Source organism: Suncus etruscus, chromosome 18 (genome assembly GCF_024139225.1).
Source record: "Suncus etruscus isolate mSunEtr1 chromosome 18, mSunEtr1.pri.cur, whole genome shotgun sequence".
NCBI lineage: Eukaryota > Metazoa > Chordata > Mammalia > Eulipotyphla > Soricidae > Suncus > Suncus etruscus.
Genome location: NC_064865.1, coordinates 26,899,355 through 26,920,486, shown reverse-complemented (window position 1 = coordinate 26,920,486; position 21,132 = coordinate 26,899,355). Strand labels below are relative to the sequence as shown.

The window sequence follows — 21,132 nt, the reverse complement described above, 5'->3', positions numbered from 1 at the left end:
GCATATGTTAAATAAATTGTTTACATTTTGCTGACTGCTTCAGAATAGACTAGAGAGAATCATGACTGTAAAGACCTTGTAAAGATCAGATGTTACTACAGGGCATGCAGCCATGACTAAGAGAACTCCAAATAGAGAACCCAAGAGCAATAACAGAGACTGGCCTCACACCCAGTTGGTTCTGCCTCTTGAGAGGATGTGTAATTGATGAAGCTTTTCTACCCTTCATTTCTATATCACCTCACAATTTTGAATTTTAATTTTTTTTTCTTTTCACATATTACCCAGAAACTTCAGTTTCCAGGGATTTTGTCTGAGGTTGTCAAGTACCTTGGTAGTAAATCCTCAAATACTATATAGTTTATACTAATGCTGACTATTAAAAGTGCACTGTGGTTCTGTTTATGGATTATGTAAAAATTAGTATGTAGTATAGATGTATAGGCACTGAAAGAATACCTACAGTTATTCTTGGGAAAGTGTATGCTTTCATTTAATCTTGAGAAAGCATAAAGGTATATTGATTAGTCAGTATGCTTCCGATTTCACAAATTTTCTTTTACAAGACACATACCATATAGTTTTTAACAAGACCTCTATCAAATAGCATTCAGAATAATAAAGAGAAGTAGACATCGTGACTTTTAGAGCATACTCCTTCATAGTGTATACCAGGTTTCTCACAGGATTACAGAAGACTATCCAAATATACTGTAATAAAACTTTTTCCCGAATATTATACTTTCAGCAAATTTTGAAAAATTTAAATTTGAAAGTCAAGGTAATATTCTTAGAAGTAGAATTTTAGGGGCCCGGAGAGATAGCACAGCGGCATTTGCCTTGCAAGCAGCTGATCCAGGACCAAAGGTGGTTGGTTCGAATCCTGGTGTCCCATATGGTCCCCCGTGCCTGCCAGGAGCTATTTCTGAGCAGACAGCCAGAAGTAACACCTGAGCACTGCCGGGTGTGGCCCAAAAACCAAAAAAAAAAAAAAGAAGAAGAAGTAGAATTTTATATGATGCACTTAACTGAATTGCTCGCTCACATTGCTGATGTCCTTCCATTGTAGGGTTCATCTCAGTCTGGTCCAGTTTAATTTCTGGCCACATAAAGGATGCAGCATGTTTCTTCTAGATGAGAGTGGAAGTAGAACAATAGAAATTTATTACTCCTGGTAACAGTGACACAGTTTTAATATAATTTATAATTTTTTGTAAAATATGTCTTATTTAGATAAGTTATTGTTTGCTTTTTCTAAACTGAGCAGGAATAAAAACGGCTACGGAGAGTCAGAATATCATTCTGTCCCAGAGGATGGAAGTTTCTGCTACCTAGAAAATAAAATTTCAATGATTAGAGGACCAGCATTTAGTTCACTTCTTTGCTTTTTTTTTTTTTTTTTATGGTTTTTGGGTCACACCCAGCAGCGCTCAGTGGTTATTCCTGGCTCTACGCTCAGAAATCGCTCCTGGCAGGCTCCGGGGACCGTATGGGATGCTGGGATTTGAACCACCGTCCTATGCATGAGAGGCAAACATTCCTATCTCTATGCTATCGTTCCGGCCCCCTTTGTTTTTCTTCAAGTGAAAAAAGAAAATCACTGGTTGTGATACCTTAAGGTTTTTGAGTGGGACAAAGGACAGCTGTTATCTTTGCCTTCTTAGTGCTCAGGAGAGTAACTAACATGTAGTTCCCACCTTATTAAATATTTATGGAACAGGGAGACGTGAATCTTTTGTGTCACTTGCAACTTTTTTTTTTGTCTTTTTTTGGGCCACACCCGTTAGATGCACAGTGGTTACTCCTGGCTAAGTGCTCAGTACTTGCCCCTAGCTTGGGGGGACCATATGGGACGCTGTGGGATTGAACCGCGGTCCTTCCTTGGCTAGCGCTTACAAGGCAGACACCTTACCTTTAGCGCCACCTCACCGGCCCATCACTTGCAACTTTGACTCATTTTTTTATCGCGTATTTACCTGATTCTGCTCCTGTACCTCAAGGTTTCTAAATGCTGTTTCATCTCCAAGAGAGAAGAGCACAGATGGTGTGCTCACAGAGATGGTAGCTTCCCCCTTGACAAACAGGAAATGTTGCAGTCACTATTTTGTCTTCCAAAGTTAAGAAGTGATAATTGGGGGCCGGACAGATAACATGAAGGTGGGCCATTTGCCTTGATTGCAGAAGGACAGGACAGTGGTTTGAATCCTGGCATCCCATATGGTCCCGCGAGCCTGCCAGGAGCGATTTCTGAGCATAGAGCCAGGAGTAACCTTGAGCACCTCCGGGTGTGACCCAAAAACCCAAAAAAAGAAGTGATAATTGTAACACCTTCCCATTTTTCTTCTGGCTTCCTGTAACAGGCAGAGAGACCATAACTAGAGACCACAACTACTAGAAGTAGAGGCAGGTGAAAACCCTTGTCCACTCATAGTGTCTGATGATAACACTTGCTGCAGTTTAGCTAGTGACATTGGTGTTTTCCAAAAGCTTTGCTTCTGTATTGATAAGTAAAGGCAGATATTTTACTCAGCATCATGATTTCGTAACACAATTCCATATCACCTTGATTTTCCATTTTTCACCCTCATGCCTTGTCAAAATGTGAAAAATGAAGTTTTTCTACAATATTGAAGCTACTTAAAGTTTTCCTAAATTTACATTTTTAGTACAGACTTGAATATATAAACTCAGCTTCTCCAGACCTCCAGGGGTTAACATGGAAGATAGTGGGCAGGCTAGGTGTAAGATAGGAGAGATTGATTGATTTTTTTTTCAATCTCAAATGGAAATAAGATCTGGCTTTGCCAAAGACATCCTTGTAACACAATTAGAATTCAGAATATTGTATAAACAAAACAGCAACCAGGGCCGGAGAGGTAGCACAGCAGTAGAGCATTTGCCTTGCACATGGCCTTGCACGTGGCCGACCCAGGACAGACCTGGGTTTGATTCCTGGCATCCCATATGGTCCACCGAGCTTGCCAGGGATGATTTCTGAATACAGAGCCAGGAAGAACCTCTGAACACACCAGGTGTGGGCCAAAAACCAAAAACCAAAAAAACAAATAAAAAAACCACACAAACCAAACCGAAAACCCAAAAAACAGACAAAATAGCAACCATGTTTTCCAACAAAAATGCTAGTGAATTTTGATTATCTCTGAGAGTATTAGAGTATTAGAGAAGTCAAACTTTATAGCAGGGGTCTCAAACTCAATTTACCTGGGGACCGCAGGAGGCAAAGTTGGGGTGAGGCAGGGCCGCATAAGGGATTTCACTTACCGAATATTCGCAATAAAAAATCGCATTAATAAGAAAAAAATCGCAAAAAAATTGCATTAAACATTTGCATACCCCAAACGGAACTGCTTGGAGTATGCGAATATTTAATGCGATTTTTATTGCGATTATTCAGTAAGTGAATAATCGTGAATACTGCGATATTTGAAGGCCGGCCGCAGGCCACAAAATATTGTAAGGAGGGCCGCAAATGGCCCCTGGGCCGCGAGTTTGAGACCCCTGCTTTATAGCCTATATTAGGACCAGAACTTCTTAAGGATTGGACTGAGCTTTAATCTATACCTTAGTTAACCCAACTTTGGATTCTGTGATCCTTAGAAGAGAAGAACAGAAATTGACACAAACATACTATATTATATTTAAAAGTAAGTAATGATCAACATTTTGATAGTTTGCCAGTTCTCACAGATCTTCAACAGGATCTCCTCAGCTTCTGCTTTCGTCTAAGTAAAAACTGAAGACTGTCTTAAATTTGAATCTTTAACTTAGTTTTTATGTGTATTTCAGTTCAGAAAGAATTGATAGAACACATCAGCACTAACTAAATGCTAATGACATCATAGTGTTGTGGAGTTGTCAACAAGACACTGTTTTTGTAGACCCAAGGCAGTACTTTAGAGATTCTTATCTTGGAGATTTACTTTTTATCATAATAAATTATTTCAACAAAAATATATGCAAGAGAATGGTAATTTTAACTAATCAGTTTCAATTTATAGTATCATTTAAGTTGCCGTTTGCATTAAATCCATTCATTTTGCCATTTTTTAATCCTTTCATCACTCAGGTTTTCATTGCTAAATATCTCAAGTCAAATGTCAGTTTTGAATTAGAAGGTTTGCCTAAGCATAAATTATATCTTTTGCATCGCCACAATTTAATACTCAAACAGTATTTAAATTGTTTAAACAAATATACAATCTAATAAAACAAAGCAAAGCTTGTCATTAATCAAATGCATATACCTCCAGGTTGGCCACATTCGTGCGGAACGTGACATTCTAGTGGAGGCAGACAGTTTGTGGGTTGTGAAAATGTTCTATAGTTTTCAGGATAAGCTAAACCTCTACCTAATCATGGAGTTCCTGCCTGGAGGTAATTACTTGATGATGAAAGGTTATTTTTCCTTTTTCGTTTTGTGATTTTTTTCTCTCACACCAATTAACCCTCCTCTCTACTTCTAATTGTCCTCACAGAGTTGCTTTCTCTATCTTTTTTAGGTCTATAAAGAGGTCAGTAACCTGTCTTGTGCTGAGGTGTCTTTCTATATTCCTTAGTGCTATAAAAGTAACTTTCTCATTCATCCTCATGATTTCTTTTCTACTTTTTAAATGTATAGGAAAATATTAGGGACTCTGCCTGCTTTCCTGTCAATGGAAATCATGTATATTAAGTTACCAGTGACAGATTTTAAGCTCTAACAGTTCTTGCTTCAACCTTTTTCTTTTTAAATAATTAATATTAATAAATGAATTTCTCATTTCTTAGTATTCAGAATTAATTTTTCACTTCTGAGATTTCAAGTTTTATGTAACAACATGTGTGTCTCTTAAGACAGCTAGTTCCAAAGTTAACCCAGAACAGAACAAACATGCTATCTGTTGTGGGGAACACAGTATGTTTTCAGTGAGCAGATAAACTGAACAGTATTGTTGGGGAAAGAAGAAAACTTTGTTTTTTTTTTTGGTTCTATACTAAAGTAAATAAAATTGTGTCATAATATTTTGGTTTTATGAGAACCTTTAGACCTAGGGTTATCTCTCTATCATCTATATATCAATCATCTATCTATTTTTTATCAACAATTGATGAAGATTAGAAAAGAGACTGGTAGACTGAGAAGAAATTTCTTTAGGTGCTTATATTGGAATAAGAACCAGCTTAGACAGCCTTGACATGTATTTCCTCTAGCCTTACCTGCACCATCTTTCATAGCTTCTCATGTCTCCTGGACCCTTTGCACTTGGTGGAGTTGGCTGGCAAAACCATAGATCACCTGGCCTGAGCTCTCTCATCAGCTAGGCAAGCTTACACAGGTGAGGCCACTAGCTGCTCTTTTGGGCCATAGTGCAAGGACAATGAAGCAAACTGAGATCTGACTTTCTTGCACTGCCCTCATATCTATGTTATACATTCATTGCTACAGGACGGCTATATTTTAAATCTTGGCATTGAAATAATAAGGTGGGGAAAAGGCATTTTGAGAAAGTATTTTATTTTTGCCTAAAAGTAATTTTCTCCAAGACTAAAAAACTTCTCCCCAGATTATAAGTGAAATTCAGAAAGCTTAATGTTCTATTAAAATCAAAGGTTTCTTTCTCTTTTCCCTGTTTTCTAACATAAATGACTGTATGTGAGGTCCTAACTGAATTTTTCCTGTTTCTCTTAGCTTTAATTTACTTACATGTATTTTCTTTGCTTTCGTCTATCTGTTGAGTTAGGATCAGAATTTTTTTTCATCATTTATTGTTACTGGCATTAAGTACAGATAATTGAAATTTGAATCTGCAAATAAATTAACAATAGTATGTTGTAAATGTTGCATAAGGCATATTGATTTATATTTAAATACAGTAAAACACTGGCGGAAAATACCCACTGATCTTTTTTTTTTCTTTTTTCCTTTGTTGGAGGGGGTACTCAGATATGAACAGTGATCTTTAATTTGTTTATATTCTCGAACTTTGTGAATATTTGACCCTCTCCATATGTTTAAATTTTTGTTTGACATTTCAACCTCCCTATAAGAACATCAGTACAATCTGTATGGTTCTAGCCAGAGACAAGTGTGTAATATATATGTGCAAAGTAAAGTAGTTTTTTCTAGTATAAAGATTTCGTTAGCCAATTTATTTTTAGTGTGAAAAGATTTCTTCTTTCTTAAGTAACATGTAAACCACAGCTTAATGGTCAGTCTCAATAGCTTACATGAAAATACTTTGCTTTCTGTGCTGTGAATTTTACCTCTTAAATAGAAACAATTTACTATTTCTATTTATACTGATGAGTGTCTGGAACACAGAAGGATTTTAGGATTTCCTTATGTTATGGCAAAAAAAGAAAACTGGCACTTCCTCATGTATTCTGTCTGTGTGTTTGTGTTGGTTTTTGTATCTTCATTTCCAGGGGACATGATGACTCTTTTGATGAAAAAAGACACCCTGACAGAAGAGGAGACTCAGTTTTATATAGCAGAAACAGTTTTAGCTATAGACTCCATTCACCAACTTGGATTCATCCACAGAGATATCAAACCAGACAACCTTCTCTTGGACAGCAAGGTATAGTGCAGAACATGATGTTGTGATTTCTGATCTGTGCATCCTTTGCTTTAAGCTATGGTAGTACCTATGGTAGGCAAGCTGTGGAACCATGAGCTATCTTATGTTTTTTATTTTCAAATTCTGATTTGCTCTCTCAATATGCTATTCCCAAACTTGTAATACATTTATTTTATTTGAAAGATTTATGATTTCTATAAGGCTTATAATTTTATTGAACAGTATTCTTAAAAATAAAGGCCATTTAAAAATATCAAAAGTAAAATTGAGTTATAAGTTTTATTATTATTATTATTATTTTGTTGTTTGTTTTGTTTTGTTTGTTTCTTTTGCTTTGTTTTTGGGCCACACCCAGTGATGCTCAAGGGTTACTCATGGTTATGCACTCAGAAGTCACTCCTGGCTTGGGGGACTGTATGGGACACCAGGGGATTGAATCGAAATTTGTCCTAGGTTAGTGCATGCAAGGCAAATGGCTTATCGCTTGCACCACCGCTCCGGCCCTATTTTTTTTTTTTTGGTTTTGGGGTCACACCTGGCAACGGTCAGGGGTTACCCTGGCTCTACACTTGGAAATCGCTCCTGGCAGCCACATGGGATGCTGGGATTTGAACAACCGTCCTTCTGCATGCAAGGCAAACACCCTACCTCCATGCTATCTCTCTGCCCCCCCCCTCTGTTTTTATGTTTTACGAGACCAGTGGTCTTAACCCCTGAGCTATGAGGTCATCCCCTGTATTTTTTTTTTGTTGTTGTTCGTTTTTGTTTTTGGGTCACACCTGGCGGCGTTCAGGGGTTACTCCTGGCTCTGTGCTCAGAAATCACTCCTGGCTGGCTTGGGGGTCCATCTGGGGTGTCAGGATTCAAACTACCATTTGTTCTGGGTCGGCTGTGTGCAAGGCAACGTCCTATTGCCGGGATTCGAACCACCGTCCTTCTGCATGAAAGGCAAACGCCTTACCTCCATGCCATCTCACCAGCCCCGAGCATGTACTTTTCATTTAAGAACAGTTTTTAAGACCATCCTCTGTTCTGTGGACAGTTGTTTGGGAATATAGTCCTTCCCTGTCGAAGAGGTGCTTATTCAACTTACTTGAGGCAAAGAAGGGAAATGGAGTAATTATCCAATTCTAGTAGATGGTTAATTAAACAATGATATACTGAGTCAGTTGAATTGAATATGATGCAGATTTAAACAGTAATTTTATTTTTATTATTTATTTTTGGAAAACTTCCCAATTAGTACTCTGGGGCCATCTACCACTCATGAAACTTGACCAGGTCTCTAGAGTGTTCAATGCTAGGGCCTGGGGAGATGGAGTGAGGAGGTCATTAGGCCTTGCTGTGCCACTCGGGAGACTCCAGGGCTACAGTCAGTGGTGTGGGGGCCAATTGGAACCAGGGCTTGAACTCAAGTTTCGCTTACACAATGAGCCCCTGTGCCATCTTACTGACCCTAAGAGTGATAATTTTGAGGCCCATAATAGAAATTTCAGAATGATTTCGAAGCTAATAATAAAAACTCAGAATATTTATTTCGAGCTGGTTTTAAAACATGATAAAATCCTAGGGCACTTTCCTTGTACGGGACCTACCCAGATTAGATTTCCAGATTAGGTTCCCGTATGGAACCCCCAACCCTACTAGAATTGATCCTTGAGCACTGAGCCAGGTGTGATCCCAAAACAAAGTAATAATCTTTGATACTTTGAAGGGTTCAGCAATGTTACAAGTTTATATTTGGATGAAAATTTAGATCATATAGAAAGTTAAATTATTTTATTAGTAAATAGGATTTGGGATCTTAGTATTAGTAAATAAGATTTGGCATTTTAAAGCTGTATTTGCTATTTTATTTTCCTCTCAAAATAGGTGCCTTCCTTGGAACTATAATGGTTATGTCTGGACTGGAGAAGATATGTTCTTTCCTACATCCATGAATATTTATCCATTTGTTACCTTGTTTTGTTTCCCGTAGGGCCATGTGAAACTTTCTGACTTTGGCCTTTGCACAGGACTGAAAAAGGCACATAGGACAGAATTTTATAGGAATCTGAACCATAGTCTCCCCAGTGATTTCAGTAAGTATTAATAGTCATATTAGGCTTTTTTTGGGGGGGGGGGTCTCTTAGGTATAGAAGAGATTTTTTTTGATAGCGAAAATAGAGCAGGTTAGGATCTCAACACAGCCTGAATCTGTAGAGAAGAAAGATATCTCTGCAGGTTTGCCTGTGATATGTGTTATATGAATGCTATCAAATATGCTAAGGCAGATGTCCAAGTCAGCCTTCTTTGGTGCTCTGCTTGAGTAGAGAAAATCAATATGGGATAAGCAAGCCAGACTTTGAGAAGAAAAAGATCCTGAGAACAATTCCAGATTAAATTCCTCTTAGTGACTTCTTCCTGTCATGACAGAAATTTCTCTTGAAAGAGTTTTATCAAACCATTGAAACTGCAGAAAAATTAGTCAATTCTAAAATAACTTATTTAAACTGTATTACATTTCAGAAGTTTCTGATTCTGTAGCTGTTATTATACTTGGAAATGTAATGGTAATTTAAAAAATTGTGAGCAATTTTGACCCACTTTGGTAGGACTTCTAATAAGACTTAATTTCATACAATTCTGTTTGAGATCTGGTTGGTTGGTCCTGTCTATACACAAAATTTATATCAGAGAGCTGCATATGTATCATTACACAGTTCTTTGTCATTCTTTTTTTTTTTTTTTTTTTTTGAAATTTTAAACTTTACTTATTTATTGGTTGGTTGATTGATTGGTTTTAGGGCCACACCCAGTGGTGCGTAGGGGTTACTTCTGGCTCTGCACTCAGAAATCACTCTTGGCAGGCTGGGGAACCATATGAGATACTGGGAATCGAACCGGGTCCCTCGCAGGTTGGCCTCATGCAAAGCAAATGCCCTACCACTGTGCTATCTCTTCGTCCCCTCTCTGCCATTCTTTTTTTTGGGGGGGGGGGTCACACCTGTCAGTGCTCAGGGGTTACTCCTGGCTCTACGCTCAGAAATCGCTCCTGGCAGGCTCAGGGGACCATATGGGATGCCGGGATTCGAACCATCGTCCTTCTGCATGCAAGGCAAACGCTTTTACCTCCATGCTATGTCACTAGCTCCTCTCTGTCATTCTTGAAACAAATGATTTTGAGGCTATAATTTGAGCTTATAAACAGTTTGAGAAGTGTATCATCCACATTTACGACTTATATGCAGAAAAACAAGACTTTAGGATTTCAAATGACTTCAACCAGGGTAAAAATTTATAGCAAACTATTTCTCTCTGAATTCTGGTGAAGATTTGTTTTCTCTATTCTTAGCTTTCCAGAATATGAATTCCAAAAGGAAAGCAGAAACATGGAAAAGAAATAGACGTCAGCTCGTAAGTAATACTTGTATCTTCTGTTGGTATAAACCTATATGTTTAGTTAAAAAAAAAGTGCACATGAAGTAAAGCAGTATATTTCTTAATTTTTAGATTACCTTAGTAGATCACAGTTGTTAATGACTATAGCACCCAAAGGAGAGCAAATATTAGGTTACTTTGCTTTAAACACATGCCTTTAAACACTGGTTTTTGAGGCACACCTGGCATTGCTCAGGAGTTCCTCTTGGCTATGCTCTCAGAGATCGCTCCTGGCAGGCTCGGGGGGGGGGGGGGGGACCAGGAATCAAACTCGGAGAGATCCCAGGTTGGCCGCGTACAAGGCAAATGCCCTACCACTTGCTATTACCCTGGCCCCAGCTTTACACATTTTTATAGGTAACCTTATTCTGAACTTTTATGTAGGTGATAACCCCTTACTTTGAATTCAAACTTTTTTCCTTTTTGTGGGGAGGAGTTTGGGTCGCACCTGTTCAGGGTGCATTCAGGGGCTCATCTTGGCTCTGCTCAAGGGTAACACTTAGTGGCGCTTTGGAGACTGTAGCAATGGAGATCTCATTGGTTTGGGCATTGAACTGAACTGATACTGGCTGCAAGCAAAATCTTAACCCCTGAACTGTCTTCCCCAGCTCACATTTTCCCTACTTCAAAGTGAAAGGAAGAACAAATACTTTTAGTATTTTTTTTTTTTTTTTTTTTTTGGATTTTGGGCCACACCCGGCATTGCTCAGGGGTTACTCCTGGCTGTCTGCTCAGAAATAGCTCCTGGCAGGCACGGGGGACCATATGGGACACCGGGATTCCAACCAACCACCTTTGGTCCTGGATCAGCTGCTTGCAAGGCAAACGCCGCTGTGCTATCTCTCCGGGCCCTACTTTTAGTATTTTTAAGACAGTGGTTCTGGGGCTGGGAAGGTGGCGCTAGAGGTAAGGTGTCTGCCTTGCAAGCGCTACCATAGGACGGACAGCGGACAGCGGTTCGATCCCCCGGCGTCTCATATGGTCCCCCCAAGCCAGGGGCAATTTCTGAGCGTATAGCCAGGAGTAACCCCTGAGCGTCAAATGGGTGTGGCCCAAAAACCAAAAAAAAAAAAAAAGACAGTGGTTCTGAAACTAAAAGAAATTTTGATTCTAGAGGGTAGACAATATTTCTCCATTCATCTGACTCACTCTTTCCTAATTTGTATAAACAAAGAACTTACGTTTTAAAACTGGAAATAATAGAATGCTTATTATTTAACTCAATCACTTGATTATTATGTACACATGAAGTTATGCCTGAAGCTTAAAAATAGCATGATTGGGGGCCGGAGAGATAGCATGGAGGTAAGGCGTTTGCCTCTCATGCAGGAGGTCATCGGTTCGAATCCCGGCGTCCCATATATGGTCCTCCCGTGCCTGCCAGGAGCAATTTCTGAGCCTGGAGCCAGGAATAACCCCTGAGCACTGCCGGGTGTGACCCAAAAACCACAAAAAAAAAAAAAAAAAAAAAAAAAAAAATAGCATGATTGGGGTCAGATCAATAGTATAGCAGGTAGGACACTTGCTTTGCACGTGTCTAACCTGAGTTCACTCCCAGCATCACTAACACAGTTTTATTACTCACTTCAGAAGCTCTCTGGCAAATCAGACTTGCAATTAAGCTACTTGCAAATCCTGCTTATATAGTTTTTGGGTAGCAGTTGTTGATGCTTGAGCCTTTGGTCTCTAGAATTCTGGTCATCCTCCTGACTGCTGGGTCTCCCTGATGTGTGATACATGTTTCAGGCCTTTTCCACAGTAGGTACTCCTGACTACATTGCTCCCGAGGTGTTCATGCAGACTGGGTACAACAAGCTCTGTGATTGGTGGTCGCTTGGGGTGATCATGTATGAGATGCTCATCGGTAAGTTGCATGCTTTCAGAGATCTTTTCTGCACAGCCAGGAAAGATGAATCCTGTGTTGATAATGGGCTCTGTTTCAGTTGGGGTGATTTAAAACTGCCTTTAAACTGAAAACTGGGTAGAAACTCGTGGCATGCAATGGGCATCCTGTGGTTGCTTTGCTGATCACTTGTCTTGCTTTCTTTCATCTTCATCTAGCAGCTTTTTAAGTCATTGGCATTTATTAAATACCCATTGAATGTAGAGAGCCTTAAGTGGGCATTTCCCCTCAAACTTCTTATCCCCTTTCTTTCAAAGCCTTCAAAGTATGGAACTCTCTGCCCTTTCTCCCTCTAATTTGGATGGTATGTCTGCATATTTTGGGGACACCTTTGTGGGGGTGGTAATATGCCTGTGAGCAATAGAAAAGTGAGTATTTCATGGTAGAAATGAATGAATTTGGGAGGGTGACTGATGGCATCTGTCTGGCCACATTGTCTTGGGTGCCTTTGGTGGTGAATGCAGACACTGTATGGAGAGCAGAAATGTGCGCTCCTTCTCTGACTTGTACTTCTCAAAAAGAGATATGCTGCTCTCCAAAAGCCTGCTTTTTTTCTCATTCAGCTTATTTGCTACTGTTCTCACATTAGGATAGTGTCAGAATTTTATTTCTTTTCTTTTTTTTTTTGGTTTTTTGAGTCACACCCAGCAAGCAGCGCTCAGGGGTTACTCCTGCTCTACGCTCAAAAATTGCTCCTGGTACACTCGGGGGGGACATATGGAATGCTGGGATTTGAACCACCGACCTTCTGCATGCAAGGCAAATGCCTTACCTCCATGCTATATTTCCGGCCCCCAAAAGAATTTCTTTTCTTTTCTTTTTTGGCTTTTGGGCCACACCCAGCGGTGCTCAGGGGTTACTCCTGGCTGTCTGCTCAGAAATAGCTCCTGGCAGGCACTGGGTGGTGGGGGGGGAGACCATATGGGACACCGGGATTCCAACCAACCACCTTTGGTCCTGGATTGGCTGCTTGCAAGGCAAACGCCGCTGTGCTATCTCTCCAGGCCCAGAATTTCATTTCTTAAGGATGTTATTTCAAATCCTTTCATTTCTTGGGCACATTTATAATTCTACTTTATTTTTTTCCCCTAATTTCAGTTATGATCTGGCTCCCTAGTGGTAGCAGAAATACCATTTCACTTTAGCTTTAAGACTTTGGTGGGGGTTTGGGGGTGAGAATATTTGTTTAGATGTTTTCTGGGAATGAATAGAAAAATCATGTCCATATCATGGAGGACATAATGGTTCTTTTTTTTTTTTTTTTTTTTTTTTTTTACATAGTGGTTCTTAAAGGTACAGAATTATATTAAAGAGAATACTCTTTGACTCAATATTACAGGATATAAAAGCTCTGAAGTCCCTTTTTTTAATTACAGGCTATCCACCTTTTTGTTCTGAGACTCCTCAAGAAACGTATAAGAAGGTGATGAATTGGAAAGAAACTTTGACTTTTCCTCCAGAAGTTCCTATCTCTGAAAAAGCTAAGGATCTAATTTTGAGGTATCAGTCAAAAAACATCTCCTTTTTTACCTTTAAATGACATGAGTGAATCTATTTTTATAAAACCTTACAATCTTTTTTTAATCTCTCCCCCTTATTTAATTCCACTTAAAAAAACGATGAGGGAGATTGTTTTTTTTCCTTTCTTTTTCCTTTCTTTTTTTTGGGTGGGGGGTGTTTTTGGTCCACACCTGGCGGTGCTCAGGGGTTACTCCTGGCTATCTGCTCAGAAATAGCTCCTGGCAGGCACGGGGGACCATATGGGTCGCCGGATTCGAACCAACCACTTAGGTCCTGGGTTGGCTGCTTGCAAGGCAAATGCTGCTGTGCTATCTCTCCGGCCCCGTTTTTTTTTCCTTTCTTATTTTATTTTTGTTTATTTGTTTGGGGGCACCACTCGTGATACTCGGGGGTTACTCCTAGTTCAGCTCTCAGATATCACTCCTGGCAAGCTTGGAGGCCCCATATGGGATTGAACCCAAGTTGGCTTCGTTCAAGGCAAATAGGCTCTGGTTCTAAATTATCCCATCCCTTCCCTCCCTTTTCTTTTCCTCCCTTCCCTTCTATCCCTTTTCCATACCTTCCCCCTTTCCTTCCCTGAAGGCTTTTGTTTTTGTCTTAATTTTTGCTTATGGGCCATACCCAGCAGTACTTTGAGCTTACTTCTGGCTTTGTGCCAGATCACTCCTGGCAGAAACTGGGGAACCATATGGAGTGCCAAGATCAAACCTGGGTTGGTTGCATGCAAGGCGTGCAACCTTATCTGCTGTGCTATTTTTGTCATTGTTTGGTTTTTGTTTGTTTGTTTGTTTTTTTGGTTAACCCAGTTATACTCTTGGTACGCTCGAGGAACCATACAGGATACTGGAGTTTAAATCTGGGGTCAGCCATATGCAGCACAAGTGCCCTACTCTCTGTATTATCTTTCCAAACAATCCCATTTTCTTTTTCTTCAGAGCATATTTTTTTTTTTAATTTTTTATTTGTAATTATGAGAACAAGGATGCAAAGAAAGAGGACAAGGTAAAGTTACAGTGGAAGGACAATACATAACATAATTCTTCAGAGCATATTTAAGGTATACTAAAAGGCCTCCGTTTTTTTCCAGATTCTGCTGTGAATGGGAACATAGAATTGGAGCTCCTGGTGTTGAAGAAATCAAAAGTAATTCTTTTTTTGAAGGTGTTGACTGGGAACACATCAGGTATATTCACATAAAAGCTTTGAGGATTATCAGAAAATTTGTAGTTCCATTACTAGTTTGGAAGCAACAATACTGGTAGAATGAGAGATTCTTATAATTCATGTTTGTTTTCTGTTTTTCATTCATGGTGAAGACTGGCAGGGGATTCTTCTTAGGCATGTGTCATGTGTTGTGGGAGATAATGAAGGCAGCTGTGATATACAAAATGCAGTGAACATTGGGTACTGTGATGAAGGCAGTATCTAAGAATTATGTCACCTTATTTCTATTTTACAACACATTAACCTCTGCTGAGAGCCACGAATAGGGAGAAAAGAGAATAGTTATGTTTTGATTTTGTATCCTTGTGTTTTTACCTTGACCCCCTTTTTGTTGCTTTTTTGTCCCACTGTTGTTACACTTTTTTTTTTTTTTTTTTTGGTTTTTGGGCCACACCCGGCGGTGCTCAGGGGTTACTCCTGGCTGTCTGCTCAGAAATAGCTCCTGGCAGGCACGGGGGACCATATGGGACACCGGGATTCGAACCAACCACCTTTGGTCTTGGATCGGCTGCTTGCAAGGCAAACGCCACTGTGCTATCTCTCCGGGCCCTGTTGTTACACTTTTACCTCTGGTAAAAGAAGGCGGAGCCCTACATGAGAAGTACTTAGGAATTCTTGATCCCTTTTTAGAAGACAGAGGAAAGATTTAACTTGGAATTTAATGTATACTGTTATTCTTGTCTATGATCTGTGAATGTCTATGTCTATTATTATTGTCTGTCTATGATCTGTGAATAATTTTTATATATTTTCATCCTGAGTTTGAATGTAATTGCTAGGCTGGTTAGTCAGTGGTTAGAAGCTATTTTGTAGAAAATAAATGGTGCTTGTGTGTGAATGGTGTCTGCTTGTTAGACCAGGGTTTGTTTGTTTGTTTAAGAAATATTTGACGGGGGCCCGGAGAGATAGCACAGTGGCGTTTGCCTTGCAAGCAGCCGATCCAGGACCAAAGGTGGTTGGTTCGAATCCTGGTGTCCCATATGGTCCCCCGTGCCTGCCAGGAGCTATTTCTGAGCAGACAGCCAGGAATAACCCCTGAGCACTGCCGGGTGTGGCCCAAAAATCAAAAAAAAAAAAAAAAAAAAAAGAAATATTTGACTAGGTTGTTGCCCGAGCAGTGTCGCAAAGCGGTAAGGCCTTGCTGGTATTAGCCTAGGACGGACCATGGTTTGGTCCCTTGGTGTCCCATATGGTCCCCCAAGCTAGAAGCAGTTTCTGAGTGCATAGCCAGGAATAACCCCTGAGTGTCACTGGGTGTGGCCCAAAAAAACCAGCCAAACAAACAAAAGAAATATTTGACTAGGTATGATTTGTGAGCACTAATTTTTGTCATGTCTATTATTGGCAGAGAGAGACCAGCTGCAATATCTATTGAAATCAAAAGTATTGATGATACCTCAAACTTTGATGAGTTTCCAGAATCTGATATTCTTAAGCCAACAGGTAATATTTCCAGCATGGTCTTTTGCTGCATTACTTCCTACTCCCCCTCCAGTTTTGAGGTGCTGTTTACAGGGCAGAGAATATGCAGATTGATTTCTGTATATATGTCTTTGTAAGTATTTTCCAGTGTTTATGCCGGTAGGAGTGAGGCCTTATCAAATGGAAATAAAACCCTCATGTTTAAGAATTCACCTGGGTGGATAAGTCACACAGGTCTGTTATTTTGTTATTTATTAAATTAATGGTTAGATTAACTTAAAATGACAAAATATTAAGAAAATAAAAAACACTGATCAAAAACAGAAGATTTAAAACATAGGCAAGAACGGAGAGATAGGGGCCCGGAGAGATAGCACAGCGGCGTTTGCCTTGCAAGCAGCCGATCCAGGACCAAAGGTGGCTGGTTTGAATCCCGGTGTCCCATATGGTCCCCGTGCTTGCCAGGAGCTATTTCTGAGCAGACAGCCAGGAGTAACCCCTGAGCAATGCCAGGTGTGACCCAAAAACCAAAAAAAAAAAAAAAGGGGCCGGGAAGGTGGCGCTAGAGGTAAGGTGTCTGCCTTGCAAGCGCTAGCATAGGACTGACAGTGGTTCAATTCCCCGGCGTCCCATATGGTCCCCCCAAGCCAGGGGTGATTTCTGAGCGCGTAGCCAGGAGTAAACCCTGAGCGTCAAACGGGTGTGACCCAAAAACCAAAAAAAAAAAAAAAAAAAAAAAAAAAGAACAGAGAGATAGCACAGCAGTAGGGCTCCTGCCAGGAGTGATTTCTAAATAGAGAGCCAGGAGTAACCCCCTGAGTATCACCAGTTGTGGCTCAAAAACTAAAAACAAACAAAACAAAACAAAAAAACCATAGGCAAGCAAATGTAGAAGTTTTGTACAATTTGGAAAATAGAAACATTATCTTCAGAATGTTATCTCAGTTCACTGCAGCGGGATCTGTAGGGTAAGGGACCACATTCTCACTGTGTATTTCTTTCCTAGTGGCAGCAAGTAACCACCCTGAGACGGACTACAAGAACAAAGATTGGGTCTTCATCAATTACACATATAAGCGCTTTGAGGGCCTGACAGCTCGGGGAGCAATACCTTCCTACATGAAAGCAGCCAAATAACACTCTTCAGATGGAATCTTAAATGGAGTAGAGTTCTTTGTATACCATCACGGTTTTTCTCTCACATACTCTTTTTAAAGTGCTTCTAAGAAGTTCATGGAACCCACGAGTATGTTATAGTCAAGTCTCTTGAAATGTGATAGTAAGTGGATTTTTCTCCATAATACATCTGAAAACCTATAGAAGAGAGACAACTGTTTCTACTGCATCAGCCATAGACTGCTGTCCAGCTTCTTTAGAAGTGTCATGAGCCAATTTGATAAATATTTGAAAAATCTTTTCTCCTGAGTTCTTCAGAATGAAGGTAGAAAAAAACAGCCATCTAAACTTTCTTGACATTGTAACATACACTTCCTCAAATAACAGCCAATTCTTGTGATTTCGTGACATGCTTTCTGCCAAGCCCACAAAGTATTTCTCTTTTCTCTTTACAACTAAAAGTTCCATAGTACTAAAGAAATAAAGCAATAATGGAAGCCTGAGCAGCCAGCATTCTCGCTGAAGAAAATGATCCACTATCCTCTGTGAGGGGTAGCAGTGATAATTTCTCCCCATACCTCAGCCTTGGGTGAGTGGCTTTTTATAGCCTCCTCCATCATGGTGCACTTTATTTATGGTACTAGGAAAAAGACTCTCAGTTCTTTGATTTATCATCTCCCTCTTACCCACTGAAAATTTTCACGCTGCTTTTCTGAGTGACAAGGAAAGGGGAGAAATCAAACTTAGCTCTTAGAGATCCCAAAACCAATGGGCATTGCTAAGGAGCTTTGGATCAAGTGAAACACCCTTTTCCATCACAGCTGTAGCAGAATATCTCTAAGACAGATAACTGCAATAAATCAGCAACAGCCACATGTGCCGTCAATAGGAACTGTCAGTTTCTGGAATACAGGAAGGAGTGGCCAAGCAGAGGTAGGAGACCTGGAACCTCATGGTTAAGGTGCTGCTCATGTTCCTGCAAGGTTTCCAGAACCTACTCAGAAGGGTTGAAGGAACCAGACCATAGAAATTGCAGTTCACTCCTCAGCCCTTGGTGCAACTGTGTTTTGTGTCTCTCTTAGTATTTATCCTTTCCCTACTACTTTAATTGACCATCTTGCCTTGGAATCAAGATTACAAAGTTTTTCTTTGCAGATGCCTACCTGGAGGGTGCTCCTCTCTCTCCACAGGGTCAACTGGAGGTGCTCCTCTCTCCCTACAGGGTCACCAGCAGTGGGACTGCTTAGGCCACTGCTCTTCTGGTGCTCTCCCTAGAGAGGACCTCAAAATTAGCATAAAGTGCCTTCTCTTTCATAACTGCCACCACCTTTTGAGGAATTTTGCTATGTCAGGAAAATGTGGAAACTCCATTTTAATGTAGCATTGCTTTTTTTTTGTTTTTTTGGGCCACACCTGGCGGTGCTCAGGGGTTACTCCTGGCTGTCTGCTCAGAAATAGCTCCTGGCAGGCATGGGGGACCATATGGGACACCAGGATTCGAACCAACCACCTTAGGTCCTGGATCTTCTGCTTGCAAGGCAAACACCGCTGTGCTATCTCTCTGGCCCCCATATCATTGCTTTTTAAAAGTTTGATAACTCTGAAAGCATCATTTGCACCTGTATGGTAACTTTGCCAGTCACAAAGAATGATTTCTGTCAGCCTCAAGATGGTTAAGGTCAACTTAGGAAGGGAAATATTTCCTAGCTTAGCCATTCAGAAAAGAAAAATGGAATATCAAAGTTACATTTACAAGTGAAACTGATTTGGGTTTTAATGTCAGAAGAAAAAAAAGACTATATTAACTTTGGATGAAGGTAGCCTGTTTGCCCCTTAGCCTTTCATTCATAGTCTGTTAGTAAGAAGGAAGTAAGAATCCTTTGTGTAACTTTGTAGTTTCTTTTTATTACCAAATACTTGGGGTACTGACCCCCACCTACCATGTGTTTTGCAAGAGTGAGTAAACATGGTGAAAAGTGACAAAGGGTTTGTGTGTTGGGGGAGTGGCAGGGATGATTTGGGGAGGGGGGGAATGCCTGTATTTTTAACTTTGAAACTTCTGAATAAACTGTGTGAAAATAGGAATATATCTGTGGTGTGCTTTAAAACTTCCTTGGGTTGCAATTTGAATTTGCAGAGTGCTCATGTCTTCTTTTAAATCCTTTGCCTGCAAACCATTGTAGAACTTCCTAGCTATCTTTATTCAAAGTTCCTTACTTCCTCCCTCCCTTCTACCTCCCCTCCCTCCCTCCCTCCCTCTTCCTCCTCCTTTTTCCCTTCTTCACTCCCTCTCTCCTAGCTAAGTGAAATATACTTAGATATGTGGGGAGAAAAAGAATAATTAACTGTTCAAGAGAGTACATTGGCTTCTCCAGAGTAGAAAGACAAAGCAAAGAAACAAACAGGCGAGAGACATGTTCAAGGAAGGACAGGAATTTGAAGAGCAGACGTCAGAGAGAGAGAGAGAGAGAGAGAGGAGAGAGAGAGAGAGGAGAGAGAGAGGGAGGGAGGGAGGGAGAGAGAGAGAGGAGAGGAGAGAGAGGGAGGGAGGGAGGGAGAGGGAGAGGAGAGGAGAGAGAGGGAGGGAGGGAGGGAGGGAGGGAGAGAGAGGGAGAGGAGAGAGGAGAGGAGAGAGAGGGAGGGAGGGAGGGAGGGAGGGAGGGAGGAAGAGAGAGGAGAGAGAGAGGAGAGGAGAGAGAGAGGAGATGAGAGAGAGAGAGAGCCTTATATCTTGGGGTCTGGCTGTATGCTCTTTTGAGTCCTGAGAGAGGGGGGGGGGAGGGAGGGAGGGAGAGGAGAGAGAGAGAGAGAGAGAGAGGAGATGAGAGAGAGAGAGCCTTATATCTTGGGGTCTGGCTGTATGCTCTTGAGAGAGGGAGGGAGGGAGGGAGAGAGAGGGAGAGGAGAGGAGAGAGAGGAGATGAGAGAGAGAGAGAGAGAGAGAGAGAGAGCCTTATATCTTGGGGTCTGGCTGTATGCTCTTTTGAGTCCTGAGAGAGAGAGAGAGAGGGAGGGAGGGAGGGAGGGAGGGAGAGAGAGGGAGCGGAGAGGAGAGGGAGGGAGGGAGGGAGAGAGAGGGAGAGGAGAGGAGAGAGAGAGAGGAGATGAGAGAGAGAGAGAGACCCTTATATCTTGGGGTCTGGCTGTATGCTCTTTTGAGTCCTGAGAGAGAGAGAGAGAGAGAGAGAGAGAGAGAGAGAGAGAGAGAGAGAGAGAAGGAGGGGGGGAGGGAGAGGAGAGGAGAGAGAGAGAGAGGGGAGAGAGAGAGAGAGAGAGAGAGAGAGAGAGAGAGAGAGAGAGAGAGAGAGAGAGAGCCTTATATCTTGGGGTCTGGCTGTATGCTCTTTTGAGTCTTCTAAGTTTGTGCTCAAGAAGTTTGTGATACAAGCCTCAGTGCAGTAAGACCCAGTGGAGACGCAATGAGAGAAATAACCCTGCTAGACCCTTTGGGCACAGTGTTACAGCCCCATCCCATCTTTCCAACTTGGGGTCAACCCTGAGTTTCATTAATTTGTAAAGGATGGGACTTACTTCAGTCCTTACTATTTCTAGATTAGGTCTATCTTGGATGTTATGGGCATTTGAGTTCTATGTGTAGTTCTTCACACTATTTTAAGGCAGTGCAAGGACGCAGGAGGAGACAAGGCACAGTTCCACAGCATAGGAAAGAAACAAAATGTAGCATAACCAGGAGTATGGATTCGTGGCAAGAGGTTGGTAGGTGGAGGCCAAAGGTGCACAGTCTGGTGATGGCACTACCTAGTTTACCCAAACAATGGACTTGTTTTCCACCCACAGGGTCAGGCTGCTTTGCAGCCACAAGATAATCTCACCCACATAAACCCCTGAGACCTCCCTGGCAGTGGGAAAGACTGAGTGACATAGGAAAGAAGCACCTTGAGACTACAGAAGGATCATGGGAAAGCAGCACAAAACCCCACCATG

General features: G+C 41.1%; 1 protein-coding gene across 1 annotated transcript in view; it reads left to right on the top strand.

The window, feature by feature from the left end:
- The window catches only part of STK38 (serine/threonine kinase 38), a 55,460-nt gene extending 37,468 nt beyond the window's left edge, over nucleotides 1-17,992 (top strand). Inside the window, exons 6-14 of the mRNA XM_049765375.1 lie at nucleotides 4,272-4,395; nucleotides 6,427-6,581; nucleotides 8,560-8,662; nucleotides 9,916-9,977; nucleotides 11,748-11,865; nucleotides 13,281-13,404; nucleotides 14,513-14,608; nucleotides 15,998-16,092; nucleotides 17,078-17,992. Of these exons, the coding sequence (XP_049621332.1) occupies nucleotides 4,272-4,395; nucleotides 6,427-6,581; nucleotides 8,560-8,662; nucleotides 9,916-9,977; nucleotides 11,748-11,865; nucleotides 13,281-13,404; nucleotides 14,513-14,608; nucleotides 15,998-16,092; nucleotides 17,078-17,208 (1,008 nt within the window). The 3' untranslated portion in view covers nucleotides 17,209-17,992. The remainder of the gene's footprint in view (nucleotides 1-4,271; nucleotides 4,396-6,426; nucleotides 6,582-8,559; nucleotides 8,663-9,915; nucleotides 9,978-11,747; nucleotides 11,866-13,280; nucleotides 13,405-14,512; nucleotides 14,609-15,997; nucleotides 16,093-17,077) is intronic.
- The last annotated feature ends 3,140 nt before the right edge of the window (nucleotides 17,993-21,132 follow it).